Source organism: Danio rerio, chromosome 2 (genome assembly GCF_052040795.2).
Source record: "Danio rerio strain M-AB ecotype USA chromosome 2, GRCz13ab, whole genome shotgun sequence".
NCBI classification, from domain to species: Eukaryota; Metazoa; Chordata; class Actinopteri; order Cypriniformes; family Danionidae; genus Danio; species Danio rerio.
Window position 1 is genome coordinate 62,330,001 of NC_141022.1, and position 12,113 is coordinate 62,342,113.

Below are 12,113 nucleotides of genomic sequence, written 5' to 3' on the forward strand. Positions count from 1 at the left end.
CTCAGTTCAACAATAAACGATAATATGAGTACTCACATGTGTAAAATAGCGCTGTAATGAGAAGCTGAACGCAGTTTATTGATATTAAATTCTCCATCTTCCTCATTCACAGATCAGCGGTTAGACTGAAGGAGTGCTTGTTTTTTTCCGCTTCCGGTTTTTCTTGTTCGGCGTTTAAGGTGATTGAGCACAGCGACAGCCGCGGAGGAAATGCGCTACTGCAAGGACACTTTGCTAATAAACATTTCCTGACGATCTCTTTTTATATTCTGATAATCATCTCCAGATTCTGCACAACTGCCATTGTGTCAAAAAATACTCGGTCTGAAGTTATTTTAACCCTCTGTGCTCACTTTACATTCATTCACAACACAAAGATAAAACTTAGCATTTAGCAAGTTAGCCTAAACACAAATAACTATATGGTTACAAAAATATGTGGACATCGTTTTAATTCTGATTGTATAAGTCTAACTAGCCTTAATACGAGGTTAAACAACCTGTTTATGACTTTAAAATGTTTATTATCTGTATGTTTGTTATTTATAAAGCACATTTCCACTGTTTAAGGGGTCAAAACACAAGCTTAGCCAATTCATTTGGGGAAGTAAAAAGCAAGAACCTGGAAAACAAGTTTGTTTCACCCTATAGCCTTAAAAAATATATCAATTATGCAACAGACTATAGCCATAGGCTACCTCATGACACTCCAATAATTTCCAGATTCTGCACAACTGGCATTGTTACGCAAATAATCACTCAGAGGTTATTTTAACCTTCTGTGCTCACTTTACATTAATTTACAACACAAAGATAAAATTTACCATTTAGCAAGTTAGCCTACAAAACAATGGTTGCAAAGATATGTGGACATTTTCTTACATTTTGTTATAATTCTGATTGTAGCTAAGTCTGACTAGCCTTAAATACAAAGTTAAAAACAATCTGTTTACACTGAAACATGTCTTTAAAAAGTTTACTGTTATGTATTTATGCATTTCCACTGTTCAGGGCTCAAAATACAACCTTAACTAATTAGTTTGGGAAAGTATTTAAAAAGAAGGACCTGCAAAACAAAACCATTACACTGAAACATGTCTTTTTAAAAAGTTTATTGTTATTTATCAAGCACATTTCCACTGTTCAGGGGTCAAAACACAAGCTTGTCCAGTTAATTTGGGGAACTTGTTTTTTTTTTTTGAAGAAAAAACAAGGACTTGGAAAACAAGTTTGGTTTACCCTATAAGCTTAAACAATATATCAATTATATAACATTTACATTTACATTTACATTTAGTCATTTAGCAGACGCTTTTATCCAAAGCGACTTACAAATGAGGACAAGGAAGCAATTTACACAACCAAGAGCAACAATGAATAAGTGCTATAGGCAAGTTTCAGGTCTGTAAAGTCTAAGAAGGGAAGTATTAGTAGTATTAGTTTTTTTTTTTTTGGTACAGTTAGTGTGATATTCAGAGAGGCAATTGCAGATTAGGAAGTGTAGTGGAGACTAAATAGTTGAGTTTTTAGTGGTTTCTTGAAGACAGCGAGTGACTCTGCCGTTCTGATGCAGTTAGGGAGTTCATTCCACCAACTGGGCAGATTGAGCGTGAGAGTTCGTGAAAGTGATTTCTTCCCTCTTTGGGATGGAACCATGAGGCGACGTTCATTCACAGAACGCAAATTTCTGGAGGGCACATAGATCTGCAGAAGCGAGAGCAGATAAGAAGGTGCTAGGCCAGAAGTCACTTTGTAGGCAAACATCAGAGCTTTGAATTTGATGCGAGCAGCAACTGGCAGCCAGTGCAAACGGACAAGCAGCGGAGTGACATGTGCTACATCATACTACACAAAGACACATTATATTCTAATCATCTCCAGATTCTGCAAAACAGGCATTGGGTCACACAAATACTCAGTCTGAAGTTATTTTAACCCTCTGTGCTCACTATAGCCTTAGTTAAACAATATTTTCATGTAACATACATTATAGCTAGGCCCATATGGAATCTGCGTGTGCAGAATTCCACAGATTTTTTTGCCCATCAGTGATTCTGTTTGTTTACTTGTGTAAATTTATATTTATTCAGTTTTTAAATTCATTTCAGTAATAATAGACTAATGAAAATCATGTGGCTATTATAATTATATTCAAAATACTGCGTCTGGTAACCTGTGGCTATAATAATATTTAATAAAAAGAATTTTTTAAAAGCGTAGCATCGGGTACCCTATGGCAAAATAAATGATTTCCTATTGAAATACATTGGATGGAAATTCATGCAGGGTGACACGAAAAAAGAGGGAAATTCGTGCCCATGAACACGAATCAATAGATTAAATTTCGTGACTATTTCACGAACTGCCGTGAGACTGGGTTGAAACTTAACATTTAGCATGTTAGCATCTTGAATTGGTCTAAACACAAAACAACATAAACGGTGGACATTTTTTACATTTTGTTTTTATTCTAATAGGATGAAACTGACTAGCTTGAAATACACAAATTAAGCTAAACAAACTTAAACACACAGCTAATAAACAGTCTATTGTTTTCACTGAAACGTGTCTTAAAAAAAGTGTATTGATATAAGCACATTTCCACTGTTCAGGGGTCAAAATACAAGCTTAGCCAGTTAATTTGGGGAAGTAGCCTATTAATAAATAAGCAAACAAACAAGTTTGTTTAACACCATAGCCTTAATTTTAATTGAAACAATATATTAAAATCAAGTTCACTTCTAAAGCACATGTAAAAACAGCCACAAGACTGACCAAAGTGCTTTACATAAGACAGTAATATTTAGTAGAATCGTAAGTTGATCTAATTCCCAACTTTTTTGATTTAGTAGCTAATTTGTACAATGTTATTCGTATATTTTAGTATGATGTGCTAATGCCCGATTGGACTTACAACAAACTATACCCTAGGTGAAGCATTAGATGAAGTATTAAGTGAAGTAGAGAGCTCCTCTATTAAAAAAAGAAAAAAAACTGCAATTTCTGAAAGAGATCAAGCCTCAGCCTGGTAAGAAAAAGTAACGCAAAATTAGCTCCAAAGTAATGTAACACATTATTTACCATAAAAAGTAACCAAGTAAGCTAGTTTTTTAAGGGGAGAAACTCAATATTGTAATGGATTACTTTCAAAAAGTAACTTTCCTCAACACAGTTGTGCACTATTCAAATTGACTCCCCTTTGGTGATGTTGGTGTCTGTTTTTGCCCCATTGACTTCCATTATAATGATATTAATTGATTGTAAAGCCATGGCGGCATGTAATCATGCATTCTTCATTGCTGTTGATTTTATCTGTTGGGAAGAGGGACGATGTGTAATTTTTACTGTTGATCATCAGTGTGCAGCATTAACCCTTTAGATCGGCCTGTGCTGAAGAGTTTCTGTCTTTTATATGTAGTTCAGTGGCGTAAAGTATGTATGTGTGTGTGCAGAAATACACTTACTGTGTTCTGACAGCTGAGGGGTGCATGCATTTGGAGTTTCTCACACATGTCAAGGTAACTGTGCAAAGTCTCTCTCTCTCTCTTTCACACACACACAAACAAACAAACAAACAAACAAACAAACAAACACTTTATTCTTTATTACTCCATATAAACGCCAGAAACCATGCTTTTTTTGCACTGCAACTGATGATCAACAGTAAACATGACTGGTACCTCTTCCTCTTCCCCAGCAACAATCAAGAATGCTCCATCAGATGCTGTCATGACTTTGCGATCAAAAATTACAACGGAAGTCAATGGGGCAAAAACAGCACCAACATAATGAAAGGGGAGTAGATTTGCTCTCAGTGTATTGTTGAGCACTTTCCTAAAATATGTGTCAGAAATCATTCCTTTTGCTCAAACACAGAGAAAGTTGTGTCCCATATTAAGACCCAAAAATCAGCCCAGAGTGGATGAAAACAACCCAACAGCACACAAGGGTTAAGAAAAGACTAAAAGAACATAATTATGAGTTTTAAATGAGGACTCTGCATGGTTTTCACATGAGAATGAATCATTGGATGGTGCATTGGGTCATCGCTGCCACTCTAGCAGCACCAGCCATAGCAGGTCCAATGAATTTTAAAGCAAAACCTCCTGAACCCAACAAGTCGGCCAAAATCTTAGCCGCAAATCCGGCTTCAGCCACCGGAGCCGCAGGGAACAGAAATGCCAAGAGTGCAGGAGCATATCCAGCTCCAACACCCATCAAAAACAGAGAGAGCATCACCAGAATCTTTCTGTATTTCTCTGAATGAAGCAGATTTTGCTGCTCTTCTTCTCCCCCCAGCCTCCTCTGCTCCTCCTCCTGGACCCAGATCTCAATTTTCCTTTTTTCTTCTTCTTGTCTTCTATCTCTTTCTTTCTCTCCAATTCTTTCTCTCTCCTGAAATCCTCTCATGTGCTGCTGCTCATTCCACAGATTCACCCTGAGCTGCTGTATTTTCTGTTCTTCCTTCTTTATATCCGCCTCAATCTGCTTGATCTTGTCTTGTCTACATTTCTTTTCTCTGTCCATTTCTTGTTTTTCTTTATTTAGTGATGCAGTGAATGCAGCCCAGCGATTATCAGCCATTCTCCTCACCTCCTCCTTCATTTTCTGCACTCTCTCCTCTATAATCCTCTGAGCCTGCTGCATTATCTGTGTAACCTCACTGCTGAAGTGACGGTTTTCATTCTGGATCATCAGTTCATCCACTTTCTGAAGGAGTCGTGTCACTTGTTCTCGGTTTTCAGGGTTTTTGTTGTTGAAGGCCACGAAACGGCTTCCGAATTTCTCCACGAGCTCCTGTATCTTCTGCTTTTGATTCATTATGAACTCTTGAATGGATCCTCCATTAAGTCTGTCAGCGTGTGTGAATATGAGGATGGTGTATCGGCTGATGTCTTCATGAAACATCTCCAGGATCTTCTGTACGGTTCGCTGCTGCTCTTCTGTGTATCTCTCTATCGGTATAACCAGAAGAAACGCATGAGGACCAGGAGAACTCAAAGATAGGCAGCTGATCACTTCATGTTGAACCTGTTCTTCTGTTAAATCGGTGTCGAAGAACCCCGGTGTGTCCACCAGCAGCAGGTTTCGTCCTTCAGTGCTTGTGTTTTCTCTCTGACACTCTTTAGTGACTGAACTCATGCTCAGATCATCATTGAAGCGTTTCTCTCCCAGGATTGTGTTCCCGGTTGCGCTTTTCCCTGCGCCGGTTTTTCCCAGCAGAACCAGACGCAGATCATTGCTCACCGGAGGATTTGAGGTGTGAAAGGGTAAAGGAATGGTCTGACTGGGTTTGTTTCTGTAGTTGGAGCTTCTGTTGCCCAGCTGTCTTCGAGACGATGGGAATCGTGCCCCTGAGGGAAAACAAGTTTGTTAACACAAAACTGCAAGGAAATTGTTACATGAATAATAATTTATCACATTACAGGTTGAACTCAATCATATAATAATATTACACATCAGATGCAAATTTAAACACAACATGGATTGAAAATATACAGTTTTTATATAGTAGTGCTTGTTATAAATGATGTTTCTGTGCACTTCATTACTTTGTAAAAATAATCCTTCATGGTGGAATTATTAGTCATGTAGAGCAGGACTATTAATACTTCAGGACGCAGCTATTAGTCCTTTAGGGCGGGGCTATCAGTTCTTTAAGATGGGACTATAAGTCCTTTAGGGCGGGGCTATCAGTTCTTTAAGATGGGACTATAAGTCCTTTAGGGCGGGGCTATCAGTTCTTTAAGATGGGACTATAAGTCCTTTAGGGTGGGGCTATCAGTTCTTTAAGATGGGACTATAAGTCCTTTAGGGCGGGGCTATCAGTTCTTTAAGATGGGACTATAAGTCCTTTAGGGCGGGGCTATCAGTTCTTTAAGATGGGACTATAAGTCCTTTAGGGCGGGGCTATCAGTTCTTTAGGATGGGACTATGAGTCCTTTAGGGCGGGGCTATCAGTTCTTTTGGGCAGGACTATCAGTCCTTTAGGGCGGGGCTATCAGTTATTTTGGGCAGGACTATCAGTCCTTTAGGGCGGGGCTATCAGTTCTTTTGGGCAGGACTATCAGTCCTTTAGGGCGGGGCTATCAGTTCTTTTGGGCAGGACTATCAGTCCTTTAGGGTGGGATTATCAGTCCTTTGGGGAGGGACTATTAGCAAATTAGTCACACACATAAGCACCTCAGACATTTACTGTTATTGCCAAGTCTTTTTTAGTGACATTTCTGAGTGTGTTCCTTGTTCCTGCTGGGTTGGTTTGTATGTTTTAAACAGTTTTGGGATTCACAATTCTTTACTCTATGAGGATTTTGACCATGTTTTTAATAATAAATCTACACCTCCATTGTCAATTCACAACAATATTTAGTTTGATATAAGCTTATCTGTTAGGGCTAGATGTATGGTGTATTATTTTCCCTGTAGTTATTTATAGTAACTGCTTTAGTGTTTTTTGAACCACAGTCATTTTAGAGTTACAGATGACCCAATACTGTAGTTTTCTACTATAATAGGGTATATTACACTACAATACACCACATCTTAGCCAAAACTAACATATATTCAGTTTACTATAGTTAGTGCTGTACTACAGTATGCTGGAGCATTCATTAAGAAGTGGACATTCTGTAATTATAAAAACAATATACAGTAAGCATAGTTCAAAAACACTACAGCATTAGTACATTAATCAGTATTTATTATCAGTAATTTAAGTATTTTCTCCATGTGGTTTCCACATGTTTCTTACATTAGACTTGTATTTATGCATTCCATTCAAGCATATAAAAATCACAACGATAACTGGTAAACAACCACAAAACCATGCTCTATATTAATATTATTACATTATTTCCAAACTTTTTTTCATTAAAAGAAACAAACAAATGTTGGATTATGAGAATAAGCAAGACGAATATGAACAGCATCTCTTTAAACATGTTACAGGCTACTGGTTAAATAGTTAAAACACAAATAGTTACAGTACCTTGGTTAGACATGTTTTGCAGTCTCAGAACTGTGTTAAACCGCTTTCTCTCTTGGTCTCTCTGTGTGAGTGTGTGTGTGTGTGTGAGAGAGAGAGAGAGCGAGTGTGTGTGTGTGTGATGCCTCTGTTTCAGCCCCTTAGTTTGTGAAGGGCTGGACTTCTTGACTTTGACAGAAACGAAACTGGCCACAAGCCTGAAGAATGACGCTCCAGTTAGGAATGCTCAGAATTATAACAACAATTACAGCCTAGTGGACTATTGGCCAGGCATAATTTTATATCACGCAAGACTGAATGAATCGCCGACTATTCCAGCATATGTTTTGCGCAGTGGATGCCTTTCCAGCTGAAAACCAGTACTGGGAAACACCTTTACACACTCATTCACACACACATATAGCGCATGTGTTTGGACTGTGAGGGAAACCAGAGCACCCGGAGGAAACCCACGCCAACACGGGGAGAACATGCAAACTCCACATAGAAACGTCAACTGACCCAAACGGGACTCGAACCAGCGACCTTACTGCTGTGAGGGCACAGTGCTAACCACTTAGCCACTAACCCATGCTAATATGCTTATGTTGGATATCATTTTGTTTTTAAACATTGTACATCACATATGGATTAATGTATTGTTTAGCATGCTATCACACAACACATTCCTGCTTGTTTTGTGTTCAGATCTGCAGGTTATTTGAGTTAATGCTGTCTTTCAGTCAATCTTTCTCCTATGAGTTCTGGATGAAGACATTTTTTTGTCCTCTGCAAACTTTGGAGTTGTGTTTGGAAATCCCAGATCAGCAGTTTTTGAAATTGGCCACTAATAACCATCATATTTTAATATCATCTTATTCACGTTTTCTCCATCATGATGCTCATATTTGACCTCCAGCATGTGGTTTTTGTGTTTGCAGTAGCTGAAAGGTGAATAAACACTGCAAAAATGCTTTGCTACATAGAGTTTGTGTCTTGTTTCTATCCAAATTTCTTAAATCAAAAAGCTGGAAATTCTTAAATCAAGCTGGATTTTATAGACAAGCAAAAACATATAGCCTGGTTTTCAGTAATAATGAGTCAAAATGAAGAGAGTTTCTCCTTAAAACAAACAAATAATCTGCCAATGGGGGAAGATAAATAATCTTATGTCAAAATCAGGTCTGGAAAATATGATCATATCACCCCAATGTTCTCCTCCTTACACTGGCTGCCTGTTCAGTTTCCTATTGAATTTAAAATTTTGCTTCCTACCTATAAAGCTTTAAATAATCGAGCTCCTATTATCTGACCAACCTTCTGTCTCGCTACAATCCAACTCGCTCTTTATAGGGCCATGAAACCCCCTCGTTTCAGCAGGGTGTTTTCACACCTCTACTTTGGAAAAAGACAGAAAAGTGGGCGTGTCCAGCTCTGTTTAGGGGGGAGTGTCGGAGGAAGAGAAGAGGCTTGGTGTGGGAGTGTCTATTTGGGTTCGCTGAATTTCAGAGTCAAAACACACACCCACAGCGGACAATGTGACTGTGTTTACATGGACATCTGTAGTCAAATTATTTGCCAAATTATTAAATGGTGGACTTTAACTGCAGTTTGGCTCTTTCATTCAGGGAATTCATTCATGTCCCTCCCGATAAACGTGATATTTGATTCGAGGATCTGCTCTAAGCGTGTATTTTTCATGCAATGATAGAAAAAAAACTCTGCATTTCCCGGAAACTTAGATGCACACGGCAGGTAGTGTCAGAAAGCCGCGTGTGTTTTTCCGGTCACAAAATCAAACACGAGGTTATAGTTTGGTTGTAACTGTTAGTGCTAACTTGTTTACACTCGGTGCAATAGTTTGTTTGATACGAATAAAATACGAACTGAATAAACAAAGAGCACTGCTCGCTCACTTACCAAATCTGTAGAGACAGGACAATCACCAGCAACTAGAGCCGCGTCTTTATTAAGAGGAGACTACAAGCGAATCCGGATCTCAGCGTTTGCAGATGAGAACAGCTCTCAGGTAAACAATAATCCTCCTTAGACACGCAAGTTATTGTTGTGGAGCGTTGCGTACACTGTTAATCCACACGTGACTCCAGCTGAGCTCTCACAGAGAGAAAATGAAAACAAAACTTCACTGCAGCAAACTATAAAAGCAACACTTCACGCTTGTTTTGCCAACACAACGTGGCGTCTCTGTCGTCTAAACACTGTGACTGTTCAAAAGGCTTCTGGAACATTCTCTTGCTGATTGATACGCAAGTGCATCGTCACTTTAATGGGCAGGACTTAGAGAAGGAAGAGAAGCAGGTGTGCAGAGCAGACAAAGAGCCCGAACTGAAATCGCTACAAAGTCAAAGTTGTCTGCTTATCTGCTCACGTTGCATGCAGATTAACACAACCGATGATGTATATAGTTGTGCGTGCACAGAAAGTAAGTGTATTTGGTTTTGTTGATGTAAATCAAATCGGTTTAGAGCTAAATCGGTTCCAGCTCGTATCTCAGCCTGCCTGTTGGATATTTCACACTGGATGAAAGATCATCATCTTCAGCTGAACCTCGCAAAAACGGAAATGCTTGTAGTTTCTGCCAACCCGACTCTACACCATAACTTTTCAATCCAGATGGATGGGGCAACCATTACGGCATCCAAAATGGTGAAAAGCCTTGGAGTAACGATTGATGACCAACTAAACTTCTCTGACCACATTTCTAGAACTGCTCGATCGTGCAGATTTGCACTCTATAACATCAGAAAGATCCGACCCTTCTTATCTGAACATGCAGCTCAACTCCTTGTTCAAGCTCTTGTTCTCTCCAAACTGGATTACTGCAACTCTCTACTAGCCGGGCTTCCAGCTAACTCTATCAAGCCTCTTCAGCTGCTCCAGAATGCAGCAGCACGAGTTGTCTTCAATGAACCTAAACGAGCACATGTCACTCCGCTGCTCGTCCGTTTGCACTGGCTGCCAGTTGCTGCTCGCATCAAATTCAAAACTCTGATGTTTGCTTACAAATTGACTTCTGCCCTAGCACCTTCTTATCTGCACTCACTTCTGCAGATCTATGTGCCCTCCAGAAACTTGCGTTCTGTGAATGAACGTCGCCTCGTGGTTCCATCCCAAAGAGGGAAAAAATCACTTTCGCGAACTCTCGTGTTCAATCTGCCCAGTTGGTGGAATGAACTCCCTAACTGCATCAGAACAGCAGTCACTCGCTATTTTCAAGAAACGACTAAAAACTCAACTATTTAGTCTCCACTTCACTTCCTAATCTGCAATTGCCTCTTTGAATATCACACTAACTAACTGTACAAAAAAAAAAAAAAAAAACTACTAACACTTCCCTTCTTAGACTTTACAGACCTGAAACTTGCCTTTAGTACTTCTTCATTGTTGCTCTTATAGTTGTGTAAATTGCTTCCTTGTCCTCATTTGTAAGTCGCTTTGGATAAAAGCGTCTGCTAAATGACTAAATGTAAATGTAAATGTAAATGTCTCCTTATTTTAGATCGCGGGTGAAATGCGCCATAGCGCCATAACGCAATAGCGTCTAATGGCCGATTTTGGAGTTGTAACTTATAATAGTTGATAATTAAACTTGTTTTCATATGCAGTATACCTAATGCATGTAATGTTAACACTTTACATGTACAAATGTAATCGTTTCGTCGAGTTATTTACTACATATACATGTTGATTATTATTTCATTGGAAAATGTGCCTCAGCCACGTTTAGTGATCTATTGGCGCCCTCTTGCGGTCAGTTAGGGAACAACTGCTCTAAATGTTTCCATTCATATGGGGCGGTTACTGCAATTTGTATTCATGGTTTGTAATTATAAGTATTGTTATTTGATGTTCTAATTGTTATTTATATAATTACTTATGTGAGATTATTTTTGTATTGTTTCAGAAAACCACAACTTATCATCAGTAAATGTTCAACTGAGAAATGGAGTCTGAGTGAATTTCTTTGAATAGATGACAGTAAACAGTTCTGACCGACTGTCTGCAGGGATTCAGATATACCCGAATCACTGTTAAATTGAAACCTCAGTTACAGTGACAGTAATGAATATTAATGAAGTTGCACAATAGAGCGCGCTGATTGGTTTGAACCAAGCCTTACTCATGCATTAATGCATCACACTGTAAGACGTAATAAGACACACTCTGGCACAGACGTCCAGTCTGCACGCTGGAATACACGCTATTATCTCATGACCGTGACGCAGCTTCAAAAATTTGTTTCAAACCGGAAGTACGAATTTGCTTGAAATAACGGAAAAACAACCCATTTACACTTTTTAGTGAAATATAGGTGTCCTAATAGTGTTTTTAGCAGTGTGGGACACATATACCACTGTCAACAGCTCAACACATGTGTTTTGGTGTTTCGTGACCCTTTTAAGATCTCAAAACTCAGGGCTTCTGGTAGTACCTGTAACAGCAAAGTCCACTAAAGGAGGTCGAGCCTTCTCATTTATTGCTCCCAAACTCTGAAATAGCCTCCCTCCTGATAATATCCGAGGCTCAGACACACTCTCACAGTTCAACACTAGATTAAACACCTATCTGTTTAGTAAAGCACACACTCAATGCATCACTTAGCCAAATGATACATGAATGTGCTCCACACATCTTGTTTATATACACTATGAACAGCAGCTACGCTAATTATTCTCTTTATTCTCCATTTCCATCTAGGGATACTCATCCTGAAGCCACTAATTCAATCCAAGACCAGTGATGAGATGATTGTAATGTTTCCATAATCCTGGACCAGGCCGTATCCTGAGGAGCTGCTGTGGTGGTCATGGAGGAGTGGAGAGCATGAGACTCCTGTAAGACTCCTGTGACGCTCCAGGGACAGATGAGTCTTCGCAGACGTCCAGCGTTCTTCAGCCTCCGGCACCTAGACTGCAGCTCTGCACAAGACGTTTGGCCAGTGGAGAAATAATCATGCCCAACTGAAGGCCCGTGCACACATTTTCTGTTGACGTTTAAAGCCTTGTGACTATATAAAGGGCGTTAATGTGATCGTGCACATGTCAGACGCAAAAAAAACGCATCATGCACACTTTTTTCTTCTCCACCAATCAGATTGGCACTTTTGTTCACGTGCACGGAGTTGCTG

The 12,113-nt window shown here is 39.3% G+C and overlaps 3 protein-coding genes across 5 annotated transcripts in view; all 3 read right to left on the reverse strand.

Moving 5' to 3' along the window:
- Positions 1-155, reverse strand: part of ncstn (nicastrin) — a 41,980-nt gene extending 41,825 nt beyond the window's left edge. The window contains exon 1 of one of the 2 annotated variants that reach the window (XR_015477710.1): positions 37-155. Coding sequence is in view for 1 of the 2 variants with exons in the window: in NM_001009556.1 (NP_001009556.1) it covers positions 37-97 (61 nt within the window). In the remaining variant the exon portion in view is untranslated. 2 annotated transcript variants of the gene reach the window in all.
- The window catches only part of lingo3b (leucine rich repeat and Ig domain containing 3b), a 644,601-nt gene that overhangs the window by 538,086 nt on the left and 94,402 nt on the right, over positions 1-12,113 (reverse strand). The gene's annotated exons all lie outside the window — the stretch shown is intronic.
- On the reverse strand, positions 1,098-7,061 carry LOC553316 (GTPase IMAP family member 7). Its single transcript, XM_087241724.1, has 2 exons — positions 6,989-7,061; positions 1,098-5,354 (listed from the first exon to the last, which is right to left on the reverse strand). The coding sequence occupies exons 1-2, from the start codon at positions 6,999-7,001 to the stop codon at positions 4,024-4,026; spliced, it is 1,344 nt and encodes a 447-aa protein (XP_087097850.1). The 5' UTR covers positions 7,002-7,061; the 3' UTR covers positions 1,098-4,023.